The following is a 16092-nucleotide window of genomic DNA, read 5'->3' on the forward strand; positions in this document are numbered from 1 at the left end:
AGTCCTTGCTCAAATGTTGCTGCCAATCTAATCCCTAATTATCCTTATACTGCTCTATTGTTTACCAAAGTACCATCTTCAAATAATATATACTTCTTACTTATTTCTTGTGTTCTCTATTCCAGTTAAACTATATACTCTTTAAGGACATGAATATTTTTAAAAATGTTTTGCTTATTGATGTTTTTCCAGAGCCTAAAACAGTGCCCAGTACAAGGTAGACTGTATAAATATTTGATGAATAAATAAATTAGAAAATCTAAAAGGTTTAAAATTTTTTTTTCTTCCTTAAAACTTTTAGATTCTCAATTAATTTCTGGAGAGTTGTGGTTTCCAAACTATTGATCTTTGTTTATCTTTACTTTTTATTTTTATGTGAAGAAATCTGAGCATCAGATCATAATTTTTATTTTTTATAAGATTTTTATTTATTTATTTGACAGACAGAGATCACAAGTAGGCAGAGAGGCAGGCAAAGAGAGAGGGGGAAGCAGGTTCCCCGCCAAGCAGAGAGCCTGATGCCAGGCTCCATCCCAGGACCCTGAGATCATGACCTGAGCCAAAGGCAGAGGCTTTAACCCACTGAGCCACCCAGGCACCCCAGATCATAATTTTTAAACCTAGTATCATTGATGTACCCTGGACTTACATCATTACAGAGCAGATTAGGATCTCTGAATACACCATGGTGTATATGCCATCTTCATCAACTTCATACCTGGGCTAAATGCATTCTTGGAACTATTTTTAACCCTATGGGTTTGTGAGATACATGTAGAGATGAGCCTAGGTATATCAATTTCTACTGCCAAGAGACTTGCAGCCAAGATCACTTTTACTGAAAACAGTTCATGAGCCAAGTTTCGCTCTTTATTACCTTGATGATTCTGAAAGATCTTTTGCTGTTCATTACCATAAGCGAAACTAATATAATGCTGAAACTCTCACAAAAGTGAAAGCTAGATTTTTGGGTAGCCTTGCTGTGACTATATAGTTTACCTATGGTGTTTGAAACAAAGTAGAAGCCCAGGGTCTGACTTCTGACTTATACTTTAGGTGAAGAGATCTACCAGGGTCTTGTGTTTGTGTGTGATTTTTTTGTTCTGTTTTGTTTTGTGATATAATCTGATTATTCTCATTGCTGTGTAGATAACGTACTGTAAGAATGGAGACTAATTATAACACTGAAGTTGTACAGATAGGAGATATTTTCAACTCAGACCATGGTGGTAGTCAGATTCTGGAAATACTCTGAAGGTAAAGATAATAGATTCTCCTGATAGATATGGACTATGAGAGAAAGATAGGATTCAAAAATAACTCCAAAGTTCTTGATCTGAGTGTTGGAAATCTAGACTTCTTAAATTTGAGAATTTTAATAGACGTCCAGGTGGAAATGTCAAGGCAGTTGAAACCCAAGTTAAAAAAGTAAAGTCAGTTCTCAGAGTCTTAATGCTTCAGATGGCATTAAGATTTTGGGGGAATCTTTAAATCAAGGAGAATAGGTTGATCAATTATGTTAAATACTACTAACAGGTAAAGTACAGACTAAGAAGTAACCATGGGATTTAGTAACAAAGAAGTCAACGGGAAGAACAGTTTTGGGGGAATGGTGGTACAAAAACCTGAATGAGAGAAGACTCTGTGAATGCAGTAGATACTACTGCAAAAGTAAGCAAAGGAATGGTATGGTGGAGGCGGAAGAAAGGTTAAAAAAAGACATTTTGTTTTTTAATTTTTAAAAAAAAATTTTTTAAAGATTTTATTTATTTGACATAGAACGAGAGATCACAAGTAGATAGAGAGGCAGGTAGACAGAGAGGGGGAAGCAGGCTCCCTGCTAAGCAGAGAGCCCAGTCCGGGGCTCGATCCCAGGACCCTGAGATCACTGAGCCACCCAGGTGCCCCCATTTTGTTTTTTTTAATGGGATAAATAACAACAATAATGAAGCTAAAATATGTCATAAAACCATACACTTTTGGAAAGAATTCAAATAAAGCCAAAGTAATCTAAAAGCAGGAGACACTGGAGATGGCACTCCTTTTTTAGACTCTGTCCTCCAAAAATAGAACACTGAAGAAGGAGGGATGGTTACTTGGACTCTAACAGTCAAGTACCAGATGAATTACTACTCTGCTCTTCTTCATTCTTGAGCTTCTATGTTTCACAAAGCACCTATACCTCCCTTCTATGACCTTAGACGACTTCCTTAACCTCACTGAATCCCAGTTTCTTATTTGTATAAAAGAAACCTCAAAGCACTGTGAAGGCTAAAAGTGAAAAAAGTATTAAGTGTATCAAGGCATTCAATGAATGCCTATCTACCCTCTTCCCTATCTACCTCCATTCCTGTTTCTTCTTGCCAAAGACGCTGATTCATCTTTTCAGTGTTTCCCAACGGGCTCATGATGGCACTTTAGGTAGGATAATTCTTCTTTGTTTGGAACTGTTACATGTATTAGAAGATGTTTAGCATTTATGACCTCTATTATAGGTTGGTAGCATCCCATATTCCTTGTTATACCAAAAACTGATCTCCACACGTCTAAAAGCTCTTAGGAATATTGAGCAATGCTTTGACCTTAAATGATAGACTTTTCACACCCCAATGATAGATAAAATACACACAAATGAAATAGATAAACAAGTATAAGAGGACTTCAGGTGATTATTTTGAAATAGACCTTAGAATCTAAAGATTAGACGGGATCTCTTGTTAATTAAGTAATTGATTCAATATGCAAACTATTAGATGTTAGAGCCAGCTACCTTAGGTTAAAATCCCAGTTCTAGTACTTACTGACTGTGTTAGAAAGTTACTTAACCTCCTTTTGGCTCAATTTCATCATCTGTAAAGTGGGACTAATAATAATACCTACCTCACAGAGCTGTGGTGGGAACTTAGAACTCTGCTTGGCACACAATATGCACTTAGTGTTTGCCACAATTATTATTATTATTATATACAATGCAGTGAGGCAAAGAGGTATTAATAAAATAATGACACAATTATGTAAAGTTGTAACTGTGACAGGAGCTGGTAAGGTAAAGGCTAATAGTCCTACATAAGACTATCATGGCGGGGAACTTAGAGGAAGTGACAGGAGTTCAGAGCTGAAGGATGGTTATTATTAACTATGATAAAAAAGCATTTCAGGGTGGGAAATCAGTTATATATCCAATAAATATTTATTGAGTGCCTTCTATGAGGTAAGAATTTTTCTGGATCCCAGAATAGAGGGCAAGAGTATACATGGGGGTTCCTATTTTAGATGGGGCAGTTGAGAAAAGCTTGTCTAGCTGAGTGACTTTCTACAGAAACTGAAAAACTCTCTGCAACAAGAGTATTTTAGGCAGCAAGTCCAAAGGCCTGTGGTAAGAAACAGCTTGTGCAGAGGACATAACAGGCTGCATGGTCAATTTGCTTAAACCTCATTTCTTTTAGCTGTTTAGTTTTAGCTAATTGCAATTTTATCTACAGCATCTAAAGAGATGCTCAATTTAGCTCAGTCTTCTTTAAAACATTTTTCTTTTTAAAGTAATCTCTACACTCAATTTAGGGCTTTAACTCATGACCCTGAGATCAAGAATTGCAACCTCTACTCACAGAGTCATCCAGGTGTCCCAAGCTTTGCTGCATCCTAATGCAGCTGGACAGAATAAAAGGGAAAGGAGAAGTTGCATTGTGAAGATATAATTAGATAAGAGTGAGGCCAGATTTGAAAGATCATGAATACAAGGCCATCAAGTTTAGGTTTTATTTTGAAGTTTACTGGGAATTGCTGAAGGTATTTTAGAAGGCAATAGGTCTCACTCAAGGAATACTTCAAGGAGAAATACTGACAATGATATAAAGGAATTTAAGTAGTATAATCTCAAATACAACTTTGTTTTACAACTTGTTACAAATTTTAAGAAAGACATCCATCTTAATTTTTAAAGTACCACACATATCTGGACTTTTTCAAAACAAATGCCTGAAAATAATTTTCTTAATAAAAATACCTAAGGTCAACAGGATCACCAAACTGTGAAAAATTAGTCTATCTTCAAATATACTAATGTCTTCAGGGATTAATGAAGTTTTCCCTACATCAATACATAATGCCAGTTTTCTTTCCTAACATGGACAAGTGAAAGAGTGGACATCTATCTGATGCTGAATAAGGCACACAGGAGGTAAATTCTTTTTCTTCTTCTTTTTTAAAGATTCTATTTATTTATTTGACAGAGACACAGCGAGAGAGGAAACACAAGCAGGAGTTGGGGGGGAGCAGCTAGAGTGAGAAGCATGTGCCCCATATGAGCAGGGAATCTGATGGGGGCTCAATCCCAGTATGCTGAGATCATGATGTGAGCTGAAGACAGACTCCAAATAACTGAGCCACCCAGGCGCCCCAGAAAATAAATTCTTTGACCCTGTTTACTAGGAAGGAGCAAAAGAAAAGCCTAAATATTGTTACCTGTGTAATAATGTGTTGATTCAAAAATTCCTTTCAGGAGCACCTGGTTTGCTTAGTGGGTAGAGCATATGACTTTTGATCTCAGGGTTGTAAATTTGAGCACGACAATGGGTGTAGAGATTAGTTAAAAATAAAATTAAAAAAAAAAAAATTCTGGGGGTGCCTGGGTAGCTCAGTCATTTGGCATCTGTCTTCAGCTCAGGTCATGATCCCAGGGTTCTGGGGTCAAGCCTCACGTCTCGCTCCCTGATTAGCGGAAAGTCTGCTTCACCCTTTCCCACTCCCCCTGCTTTTGTTTTCTCTTTTTGCTGTCTCTTTCTCTGTCAACTAAATTACTAAAATCTTTAAAAAAAATTCTGTTCAGATGACTATTCAGAAGATAGTATCACAGCCTCTGACCAATTTTGTCATATCTATTCCTAATTGTATTTCTTTAATAGTAAGCTGGTAGGATTTCGTTGGTGGGACTAAAACATTAAAGATGGAACACTTCCTACACCATTGTTCATTATAATAGAAAGGTATTTGTCTAGTCTATAGAGAAAGTAAAACATAAGAGAATAATGAAGGAGCTACCGAAGGGGCTTGAGTTGCTAATCTATAAAGTGATAGGATTGGACTCTGTTATTTAAGGTCTGTTTCTAGCTCTAATATTTTATTATTACATGTCATTGAAAAAGGGTATAAGAAAGTGACAAGAAATAACAGCTAATGGAGCTATATGTTTTTACTGTTACATCCTTAATCTCTCATAGTGAGTTTGATATATAGAAAATTCTCAAATACTTGATTAATGGATAAATTAATAAATTATAAAAAGCAGACACAGAATCCAAGAAAGCAATTCACCCATTTAGAGTAGAGGAAAACATACAATATACTTCTCTGAAAGAATCAACGTATCTTAGTAGAGTACAATGACTAGCAGTAATTGGCAGTGACAATGAGGATACTGAGGCATCAAAAAAATGTTAAATAATGTGCCTGGTTTCTGGTTTACAAAATTAGGAAAATGGAAGATCTTGTTTTATAATAATCACTGAGGGTGGTTAAAAACCTTGTTACTTAGTAAGAGTAATATTTAATTTTCTGGGATACTCACACGGAAAAACTCATTCCTCTGCTATATTTAATGAAGAAGTGTTAAAACCTAATTCTCTTTAATAATGGCAAGATAATATAAACCAGGTTGAAGAGACAAATTCTAAACTTATAATATAAGCAGCTACTGTTCACCCAAGATAAAATATAAGTTAATTAAAGTTAAAGATTCACTCCTAATTATAAGCAAGTAAAATAATAAATTTTATTTAATTCATCGATTGCATGTACTGATGCCTTCTTCTAGAGCAATCAGATCATGTTACATATCTCATGTCATTCCCCAGCTCCAAACTCTTCAATGAGTTCTCAGCATAAGAATAAAATGCAAACTCCATAGGATGTCCAATAGGTTCTAAAATTGGCCCCATCAACCTCTCCAATATCTCCTCCTTCAAATGGTATCCTCCCTCATAATTATTCTGCTTCAGTCACACTGTCCTTCTTAGTGTTCCTAAAACATTCCATCTTGTTCTAACCTCATGGCCTTGCACTTTCTCTTCTTTGAAGAGTCTACCTTGAAGACACTACTTTCAGATATTTGAAAATCTTAATCTCAGTTCGTTATTCATGTCCTTGATCAAATATTACTTCACACAGGATTTCCCCAAAGATTCCATTCCAAATAGTGTAACCCTGCTCTTTCCTCTTTCATCCTTTACCAGCTTTATTTTTCTTCTTAGCATCTAAACTAACTGGAAAATATGTATCACTTGGTTACATATTTATTGTTTGTTTCCTCTCCAGAATATAAACACTATGAGAATATGGACTATATCTGTACCCCAGAACCTTGAACAGGGCTTGTTCAATATTTAGGACTCAGTACATATCTGTTTAATAAATGAATGAATGAACTAATGCAGATTTTCAAGATAAATGTGCAAAATAAGTGCCAAATAGAAGACTTGGCATACAATCCTTTGAATTTTTAAAAGACATACATATTTGTATATGTATGAGCTCTTTTAGGAAAAGAACACAGGAAATTGATAGAATCAGTTGTTCCACGGTGTGGGAAATATGGAAGTATGCGTGACAGGCAGGCTTATTTTCTACTATATATCTTTTTGTATCATTTGGATTTTAAACAAGACTAATTATTTTCACTTCAAAAACAAAACAAAACAAAACAAAAACTATTAAAATTTACCATAAGTTAAATCTTTCATTTAATATGTATTTATGGAGTACTTTCTATTGCATGCTTAGTAAAGATATAGAAATTGCTAAGCAATTTACATATTTATTTAATCCCCATAACAATCCTATGATACAGGTATTTATAATCATTTCTATTTAACAGAGGAATAACTGTAATTAGATTAAATTGGTTGGCTAACGCCACACTATTGGAAGCATAAGACATGGGATTTGAACTTAGATTAACTGGATGTAAATCGGAAGTATTTAAATGACTACTCTTTCAGTTGTAAATATTAGTCTCCAGAAATTTTCTCACAGAAGTTAAAAATACATATTTGCCTATTTTTGATAGAAACCTCAGGGCCCAGCAGAGGAGCTCTTGAATGAATGTTGAAATAAAACTGAAAGTATGATTTCTCTCTGCTTGTGGGATATCAAACAGTTATCTATTCTCAGCATATACACTATTGAGAAGTCTTAAATTAGGTCAGTAAGGTGATAACTACTACTAATGAACAACAATGATTATCATTTGAGCATGCTCTCTATGCCAAACATTATGGTAAACATTTAACACTCATCATCTCATTCAATCCTTAAAACAACCATATAAGGCATATTTTATAAGAGTCTCCACTTTACAAAAACACAAACTTAGTTAAGGATAAATAAGATGATACAGCTAGTAAGTGAGAAGCCAGAATGTAGACTCAGGTCTAAATCCAAAGCCCAACAGCAATGCTCTACTGGGATAAGAACAGAATATTTTCAAAGGAACAGAAATGCTGCACAAATTATTTTGAATGTGGAGTTATACAGTTCTAAGTATGAATTTCTTAAATTCATACTTAAATCTGAATTAGATTGAGGTTCAACAAACACTTTTTAGGAACAGGAACTATCCTCCACGTACTATCATTTATAGTCTCTATACAACTTAACACCTCTCTTTGGAATTAAATTCAGTGTTAGAGCCAGTGCTTTTACTACATTAAGAACATCAGGGAAGAAAGAAATTTCAAATGGAGTGAAGAGTGGCACTAACATCTGGGCTATTTTTTCCTCCTAGATTTCAGAGTTGACAGCATAAAAGTGATTTTGTTGTGTACCTTAATCGATTCAGGGTATCAATACACTTTGACAAGACCCACTTTTAAAGTGAAAATTTTATGTTTTTCAAATACTTGTTCAGTAACAGAAGAGATTAATTTACTGCTGTTAAAGGCAAGCTAATCTTTGTTTACTGAAACAGACAATTCTTTCAAGGTAATAGAAACTTAGTAACAAGGAGTATCTAGTCTATGGTTCTTATATTCCCTAGTATCAAAGTTCACAAATACTTTCCAGAATCAAAGGCGAGAAGCCTGAAGGTAGTGGAATAACAACTACCAACTAAAACTTGTAGAATGCTTAATACATTCTACTCGATAATTAATAGTGAATAACCTCAACTATGTATTATATAACAAAATTATTCAATTCTGGTCAAATAACCTCTTTTCGTAAACAGCAATTGGCCTTGATCTCTCTGTAACTGAGTGCCTAAAGAGCTCCTCAAAGAGTCTTGGCAGAAACTAAGAAAAGACAGTAGAAGGACTTATTCTCAGTGTTCAAGAGTCCCTTCCATTTGCAAAGCACTTTGCCAAGCAGTATCGCTCCGATACCTTGAGTCTTGGCAATCCGGCTAGGCAGTGCTGGCAAATCTTGTCTTGATTCTACATCTGGGGCTCAGAGGAGGTTCCCGACGGATCTTTGCCAGGCTCACAGCAGAACCTTGCGGGACAAAAAGTTGTTAAGTTGGACCCAAACTCCTTTTTGATAGTTAAGCCTTGAGTTACATTTACATCTGTATCTGAAACAAAACACTCTGAATCAGAAGTGCGGAGTGAACTTTACGTTGTAAGCGCAGGGCAGTTAAAGTGCTCTGCCAGGCCAGGAAAGGGGCCAGGATGCCTTTTAAAACTTCCGACTTTCTCAGAATTTAAGGCAGGAGATTTCTGTCCTTCCTGATGAGCCGTCAAGGGCGCCTGATGAGGCAGAGCTATGCTCCAGCAGGTTCTCCAGTTCCTTCGTCCTTTCACTTTCTCCCCAGGGACCCTAACTACCGTCACCCCCCACCCCCCAGCCCTCCACCCTTCCGCGTTTGTCAACAAGCGCAGGCCGTCTTCTACTCCTCAGGCGGAGTAGCCTTCCGCTCCCAGCGAGACGGGTCATCAAAAGAAGCGTTACGAAAAGAGAGGTTTCTCTTCGCGTGCTTCCCACTCACCTCCGCTCCAGCAAAGATTGCCGCAACACTTCCCTACGATGTCCGCCACTCCACGATTCAAACTCAGCCACAAGATTCAAACCCAAGCCAGCTTTTTCAGCTCTTCCTTTCATTGGCTACCGATTTCGTGACGCCATCACGTCGCACGTTGCCGTGGTGCGCTACTGCTTGGCGCCAGGAGTCTCAGCCGCGCAGCTCAGTGGAAGCGGCCTTGTGGCGCGTCACCAAGGCAACGCGCACGGCTGTTTCCGGAGGCGTTGGCCGAGGTGGGCGGAGCTAGACCGCAGCTGCAGGTGGGAGGTAGCCACCTGGGATCTTCAGGCCACCTCCAGACCCGCGGGCTCAAGGCCCGCTCCCAGGGTTCAGGGTGTGAGTGAGACGGGAGTGGGCAGGGGTTGGCTTGTGCCGTCTGCTTGCGGGAGAGGTGGAGCCTGTTGGCTGTGGGTTAATGGGTTCTGAATGTTTATATTTTTATATTCTCCTTTTCTTTATTGAGTAGTGAAGCGTCCAAGGCACGGGTCCTATGCTCTGGAAGGTGAGGGACCTGTTCCTTTTAGCCACTTCCACTGGATCAAACTAGGGTCATTTCGCCTCAATTAACTGAACGTCCAGGGCTTTGCTTTGGAGGCCCCAGTCTTAATTTCTCAGGACTCCCAGGCCTACTCCCTTTATTGCTGACTATGAAGCTATTTGGCGTTTGGTTCTTTTTACATTTCTAATGAGGACTTTACAGAATAAATTTATTTAAATTTATTGGCCTAGTTCATTACTGGATGCAGTAGTTTTTTGCCTTAGATTGTAGATATGATTTCAAAATGTACACTTTAATAAGAAAAAAATACCAGAAAAAAAAAGGGAAATACGTTTGCTAAGCCATCTTTATTCGTCAAGATATTTTTAATAGTATGAACTGTATGTCATTGTTCTTTATACTAACATTATTGTATCCATCAGCAATTACTGATTGTAGACTTTAGGGACATAATAGCATAAGTAAAAATCCCTGCCCTCTTGAGCTATATTTATACTCTTATATGGAGCTTATTACCATAATAGGATGGCACAATGCATTTCAGAGTATTATAAGTGAGAAAATGTATGAAAACCTCCATAATGTCGACATCTATTTCCTCCTGAAGAAGATCAGAAGCACTGTGTATTGTGTACGATGCATGTGATATGATTGTTTCTGAACTCTGGATAGAGCATCAATAAAGATACTAACTACTGGCTATATGACATATATCTTAGCTAATGCAATAGTTATTTGTGTGGTGCTGAGTTTGGTAATAAAACTGAGAAGCCTTTTTATTTTATTTCAAATATGCATTTACTCTATAGTACTTTACCATTGGTGTCCCAGGCATTTTGTTAACTTTATAAATGTTTAATTTATAAAGCTTACTTAATTTATAAAGTTTAATTTATAAATTTATAAAGTTTATTTAATTTATAAAGTTTATAAAGTTATAAATTTATAATTTAATTATCAAAACAGTCCATGAGATGTAGGCACAATTTATTTCACTGAAGAAGAAAACTGAAGTTTTCAGAAAATCTCTAAAGTAAATTATTTATTATTAACTGTACAAACCAGCCAATTCAGAATTAAGGTGTTTGTCTCAGAAATACTTTCTAAATTAAATGATATTCAGATGCTTTCTTAATCTATTCTGAAAATAGGCATTTTAATAAACGAATTTCTTGTAAAATTGCATTGATTATTGGTGAAAAAGAAGTGTTTTAGGTATCATTTTTTTTGATACTCACACGTTGTATGGCTTGCTAACAGGTTTCCACACTTAATCTAAGCACTTATTTTACATTTAACTTTAAGTTCATATGACGAAGACCATATTCTTAATTGTATAGGTAAAGCAAAGAAACTTTAATGTTACAGTCAATGCCATCACGGTGCCAACTGGCTTCTGTTTAGTTTGGCAAAAGAGGAGTATAGCAGAAAGTATGAGACTGATGTATTTTGGAATGAAATGAAGGAAAAAGAACCCAAATCTTAAAAACAGTAAGTGCTAAAGGAGACAGAAATTCCCACCTTTTGTTCGAAAGTGGAGTATAACTAATGCTGTGTTATAATAGAAGACGGAAATTAACACAAGTTCGTAATAAACCAAATAAAGTGGAAATGATAAAATGGAAAGTTAGATCTAAACTTGCCTCAGACATTAAAGAAGAAAAAAAAAATGTAAAAGTAAATTTAAACCTGGCAGTGGTAGGTTCTTATTCCTGTCCCCCTCCAGGAACACTGTTTAAAAACCCCAGCGCCTCTTTGTTAGCTGGGTCCTGCCAACAGCGGAACGAAAGGCGGACGGTTTTCTGTTGCTGGGGCGGACGCGGGCCCGATCTGTCCGTCCTTGCAAGTTTCCCCCAAGGTTGGGACCTAGACGTGCGGCAAATTCATGTTCTCTGGCACCGTAGTGGTCGTCGCTGGCCCGACTTAGAAACCAACTGCGAATTCTTCGTGCCTCAGGTGAGGAGAAGGTGGTCGAGTCCCGGGAGCTCCTTGGGAGCCCACCCCGTGCCTTTGGGGGAACTTCAGAGGTCGCCGGATTCGCCCCGGACAAAGAAAACACGCCCCCGCTCCCGCTTCCTCTCCTGAACACTCATTCGTCCTGAGCTCCGAAGTTTGTGAACAGTTTTCCCTCCTCCGAGTATAATTCTTAGGCAAAAGGAAGCATTCTTCCTTAATTTTAGAACCTCTTTCAATTTCTATGCCTTCGGCTCCCAGCCTCCAGAGGCCGGGTTTTTGGCCTTAGGAATTAAATTTTCAAATGGTTTTCGCCGGAGGGAAGGCTAAGTGAGTGCAATGGTGGTCATTGGTAGCACCGTTGAGCAAGTAACTTTGAAAGGTATCACTCACTCACCTTCCTGGTCCCACAATGAAAAGGGTAACCTGGCCAGTTCCCTCGATTCAACGGCGTAAACTGAACCTTGCTGGCAAAGTTAAAGGATTTACCTAGGGAAACCGCCCAGTTGGCTCTAGCGGTCCGGTCTCCCGACTCTCCGCTTCCTTCCTGTGACCAGAGGAAGCTCAAACTGTCCTAAATCATCAAGGGTGCTTGGTTCAGAGCTGACTGCAGGAGTGCTCTCAGTTATCTGGTAGGAGACAGGACTACCTAAAGAGATGGAACTCCCTAATTTAGAGCTTGCTTCTTTCCATTCTTAGGGAGGTATTCAGGAAACAGCCAAAGAGGAAAATTTATTGAAGTCCTTTCTCCATGTTGACCCATGTTAGTAGCCAGTTAGTGCATAGTAAAATCTTTAGGCTTTGTAATGGAACACAGTTGAGTAAATACATAGAAATCGAATGCAAAAGAGTTCAATTAAATGAAACACCCCTCCCCCAATTTGTCCTACTTGCTTTTTCCTATGTGGTTTTGATTCCTGTATTGGAATTGATTCACATATTTATATCTGGACATATAGTGTAGATTGCTTAAATATTCCAGATTCCACTAGTTAGGATTATACACTGCATGTCCCCTGTTATACTGTATTTCCAAATGGAGTAGGACCAAGCAATAGGATATTGGCTCTTTACAGAAAAAATAATCTAATTCATGAGATAGTACAAATATATAGTCAATGTAATTAAACTACCATTCAATTACATGGATACAATAGAGCCAGTGGTCTATGTTTGTAGCATAGAGACTCAGATAAGATTTCAGGCTCTGGGGACAGAATGCTGGAGTTACAGTTCTAGGCTGATGGCTTTCTAGATATATGATCTTTTGGCAAATTACTTCTTTGTTTTCTTCATGTGTAAAATAGAAATAGTAATACTATTTGCCTCTGAAAGTTGTGGTAAGGATCGAATGAGTTTATTAGTATTTATTAAGTGCCTAGAAAATGTCAGTTTTTATTTTGAAAAATGTTAGAAACACTAGGTTAGAGGATAGTTGGATTTACTTTGTATAAGCTTTCTGAGAAACACGAGGCATAATTAATAATTTGGCTAATTTGTCACCAGTGAACATCCAAAATATTACTTCAAACACCTATATACATTCCTTTTTTTCCCCTATATTTTTCCCGTGTCACATTTGCCACATCATTCTGTGGATTATGTTGTAGGTAAAGTTGGCATTTCCTTAAGGTAACATTTTGCGGTATTGTATTTATATAATATAAATGTATTTCTTTTATAGTCATTACATGTGATCAACTTTCCAACATTATTTTTCATTTCTATTGCAAAAGGAGGGAAAGGTATATTTAAGTAGGATATTTATGTTTCTTTCTTTCTTTTTTTTTTTTTTTGGTGGGGGAAGTATTTATGTTTCTTGAAGGATTTTGAGAATGTGGTTTTTGGTATAGTCGGTCAGGCAGGTGAAATTTCCTAAAGTAAGTTTTGATAAAAATATTAATTCTGTAGAATCTAGAGTTTACCCATCCATCCATTTTTTTTTTTTTTCCAGAAAACACTTATGAATCACCTAGTGTGCATCTGCTTTTGTGGGTATTAAGATATGGGTCTTATTCTTAAATAACTAATAATAATCTATAAGGAAGGAAGAAGAATGTTAACTTGGTATTTGCTGTAGTAGTATTAAAAATGTTGCTTACAACCTAGTGTATAAAAAGCATAGTGTTTCCAAAAGGTTTTCTGTTAATGTATTTCATAAATACTTTTTCCTTTGAATTTGTAAGAGTTGCAGATTGCAGAATCAAAAGGAACACAAGTGAGAAAGTTAAGGAATGTATTAATTATTTATTTGCTTGTTTTGTGGTGGGCAGGGAACACACAAAGCATGCCAAAGTATGTCAGTTGAGCATTTACAAAGTCATAATTGAAATTGGAACAAGCTTCTCTGATAGAGGCCATGGTGAAATAATCCCGTTAGAGAATATTTAAGACAAGTCAGCAAGATTTTTACAAACTGATTTTTACCTTCATTTAATTTGGATAAACTTGCATATCTTTTTCCAGGGACAATTTTTAAAACAAAGTTAAAATGAAGATGAAGCTTTAACATTATGAGAAAAACAAATAAATGAGTTTAAAATAAAAGACCACCTGAACCTGAAATAGGATATTCATAATCCCTTCAATCATCCAGACAGTTTTTTTGAACTTAAATTCAATTAATTAACATATGTGTATTATTAGTTTCAGAGGTAGAGTTCATGGATTCATCAGTTGTATATAACACCCACTGCTCATTACATCACCTGCCCTCCTTAGTGACCATCACTGTGTTATCCCATCCCCTAGCCCCCTCCAGACAGCTTTTTCAAATGAGTAGTTCTAATGCACTGAATCCATTCTTTAAAGTTAGGAAAGTATATTTAAGAAAAATGATGACTTAATAATCAATTTTTGCCTCCCTGGTCATTAAAACGTTGATGGTCTTAGAGCTTTTCAGGCCATATTAAAAAGTTATATAAAACTATGTATTTTAAAAATCCAACAATCATGATATTTTTAATTTTTTTTTCTAGATTTGTTGACCTACAGAATGCTTCGGTACCCATATTTTTGTAGAATCTATAAAGAATTTCTTTCATGCTGGTTGGAATCTGGCATATTTAATTTAGGTGTCTGGCCAAAAAAAATACATGATACAGCACAAAGAAATAATGAATATGAAGCCCAGGAACAAACAGATCAAACTGGAACTCAGGAGAAACACAGATCTCAAGATAGAGATTTCGAAGCTATAGCTAAATTACATATTCCAGTAATGGTGGATGAAGTTGTTCGTTGTTTGGCACCGCAAAAAGGCCAGGTAAGTTGATTAGTGTTATTTTTTTAACATTTTAAAAATTGAGATATTCACTTTTGTTAGTACTTAGAATTTTAAAGTGTACAGTTAAGTGGTTTTTAGTCTTTTCATGAGGTTGTATAGTCATCACCATCTAATTCAAGAGCATTTCATCACTCCAGTAGGGAATCCTATATCCATTAGTATTCACTATGCATTGACCCCTTTCCCTTGCCCCTGATAACTATTAATCTTTTTTTTTTGTCTGTATGGAGTTGCCTAATCTGAACATTTCCTATAAATGGATTCATATTGTATGTGGCTTTTTGCATTCACTTCGTATTATTTAGCATGTTTTCAAGATTCATCTAAGTTGTAGCATGTGTACTTCATTTCTTTTCTTCCCTGAACCATTGTGTTTGTGGATATGCCTCACCCTTTTCATCTGATGGCATTTGTGTTCCGCTTTTTGGCTACTGTGAATAATGCTGTAATGAACATTCATACACACATTTTTGTGTGGACATATGTTTTAACTTTTCTTGGGCATATACCTAGGAGTGAAATTGCTGGGTCATAAGGTAACTAGCTTACTTAGCTTTTTGAGGATCTGCCATAATGTTTTCCAGAATTGATTAGTTTTGTCAAATAGTAGTTTTAAAAGAACATGACATGGGTTGAGTGGTTTGGGTATGAAAACTGAGTTCTAGCATAGATTTTTTAATAATTTTGGTATCTTTTCAGGAATGAGACAAAAGTAAGGATCTGAATTCCTGCTCTTGTTGTTAGACTTTTCAGCTACCTTGCTATTTGATTCAGAGTTCTCCAGAGAAACAGAACCAACAGGATATGTGTGTGTGTGTGTGTGTGTGTTTATATAGTACACACACACACACACCCACCTATGTGGAGGAGCAGAGATTGAACGATTGATTTTGAGGAATTGAATCTCAAAGAGAGTTGGTAAATCCAAAATGTGCACAGTAGGCTGGCAGGTTGGAGACCAGGTAAGAAGTGAAGTTTGGAGCCAAAAGCAGTCTGCTGGCAGAGTTCCTTCTTGTTCCAAGGAAGTCAGTCTTTGTTCTGTTAAGGCTTTTCATTAAGTGGATGGGGCCCACCTACATTATGGAGGGTAATCTGCTTTAGTCAGTATGTAATTCAAATTTTAATCTCATCTTAAAAAAAAAAACAAAACTTCACAGAAACATCTACAATAATATTTGATGGAATATCTGGGCACTGGGGCCCGGCAAAGTTGACATATCCAATTAACCATAATACTTGCCTTATTTATAGTGTTGCTGGTGGGATTATATAAAGTTTTAGATACAGAAATGCTTTAAACTCTGAAAGGAGATAAAGAAATGTTAGGTGAAATAATATCCAAAA

General features: G+C 36.6%; 2 protein-coding genes across 6 annotated transcripts in view; one reads left to right on the forward strand and one right to left on the reverse strand.

The window, feature by feature from the left end:
• Nucleotides 1–9086, reverse strand: part of KIF18A (kinesin family member 18A) — a 79778-nt gene extending 70692 nt beyond the window's left edge. Inside the window, exon 1 of the mRNA XM_082683256.1 lies at nt 8978–9086. The gene's annotated coding sequence lies outside the window, so the exon portion shown is untranslated. The remainder of the gene's footprint in view (nt 1–8977) is intronic.
• A 31-nt stretch (nt 9087–9117) lies between these two features.
• Nucleotides 9118–16092, forward strand: part of METTL15 (methyltransferase 15, mitochondrial 12S rRNA N4-cytidine) — a 251900-nt gene continuing 244925 nt past the window's right edge. For 2 of the 5 annotated variants that reach the window (XM_082683257.1, XM_082683261.1), the window contains exons 1-2: nt 11274–11465; nt 14441–14727. In XM_082683257.1, the coding sequence (XP_082539383.1) occupies nt 14458–14727 (270 nt within the window). In that variant the 5' untranslated portion in view covers nt 11274–11465; nt 14441–14457. Of the gene's footprint in view, nt 9244–11273; nt 11466–14440; nt 14728–16092 lie in introns of those variants that run through there. The other 3 variants (XM_082683258.1, XM_082683259.1, XM_082683260.1) reach the window with 3 other exon arrangements.

The sequence above is a fragment of the Mustela nivalis genome (genome assembly GCF_964662115.1).
Source record: "Mustela nivalis genome assembly, chromosome: 9".
NCBI classification, from domain to species: domain Eukaryota; kingdom Metazoa; phylum Chordata; class Mammalia; order Carnivora; family Mustelidae; genus Mustela; species Mustela nivalis.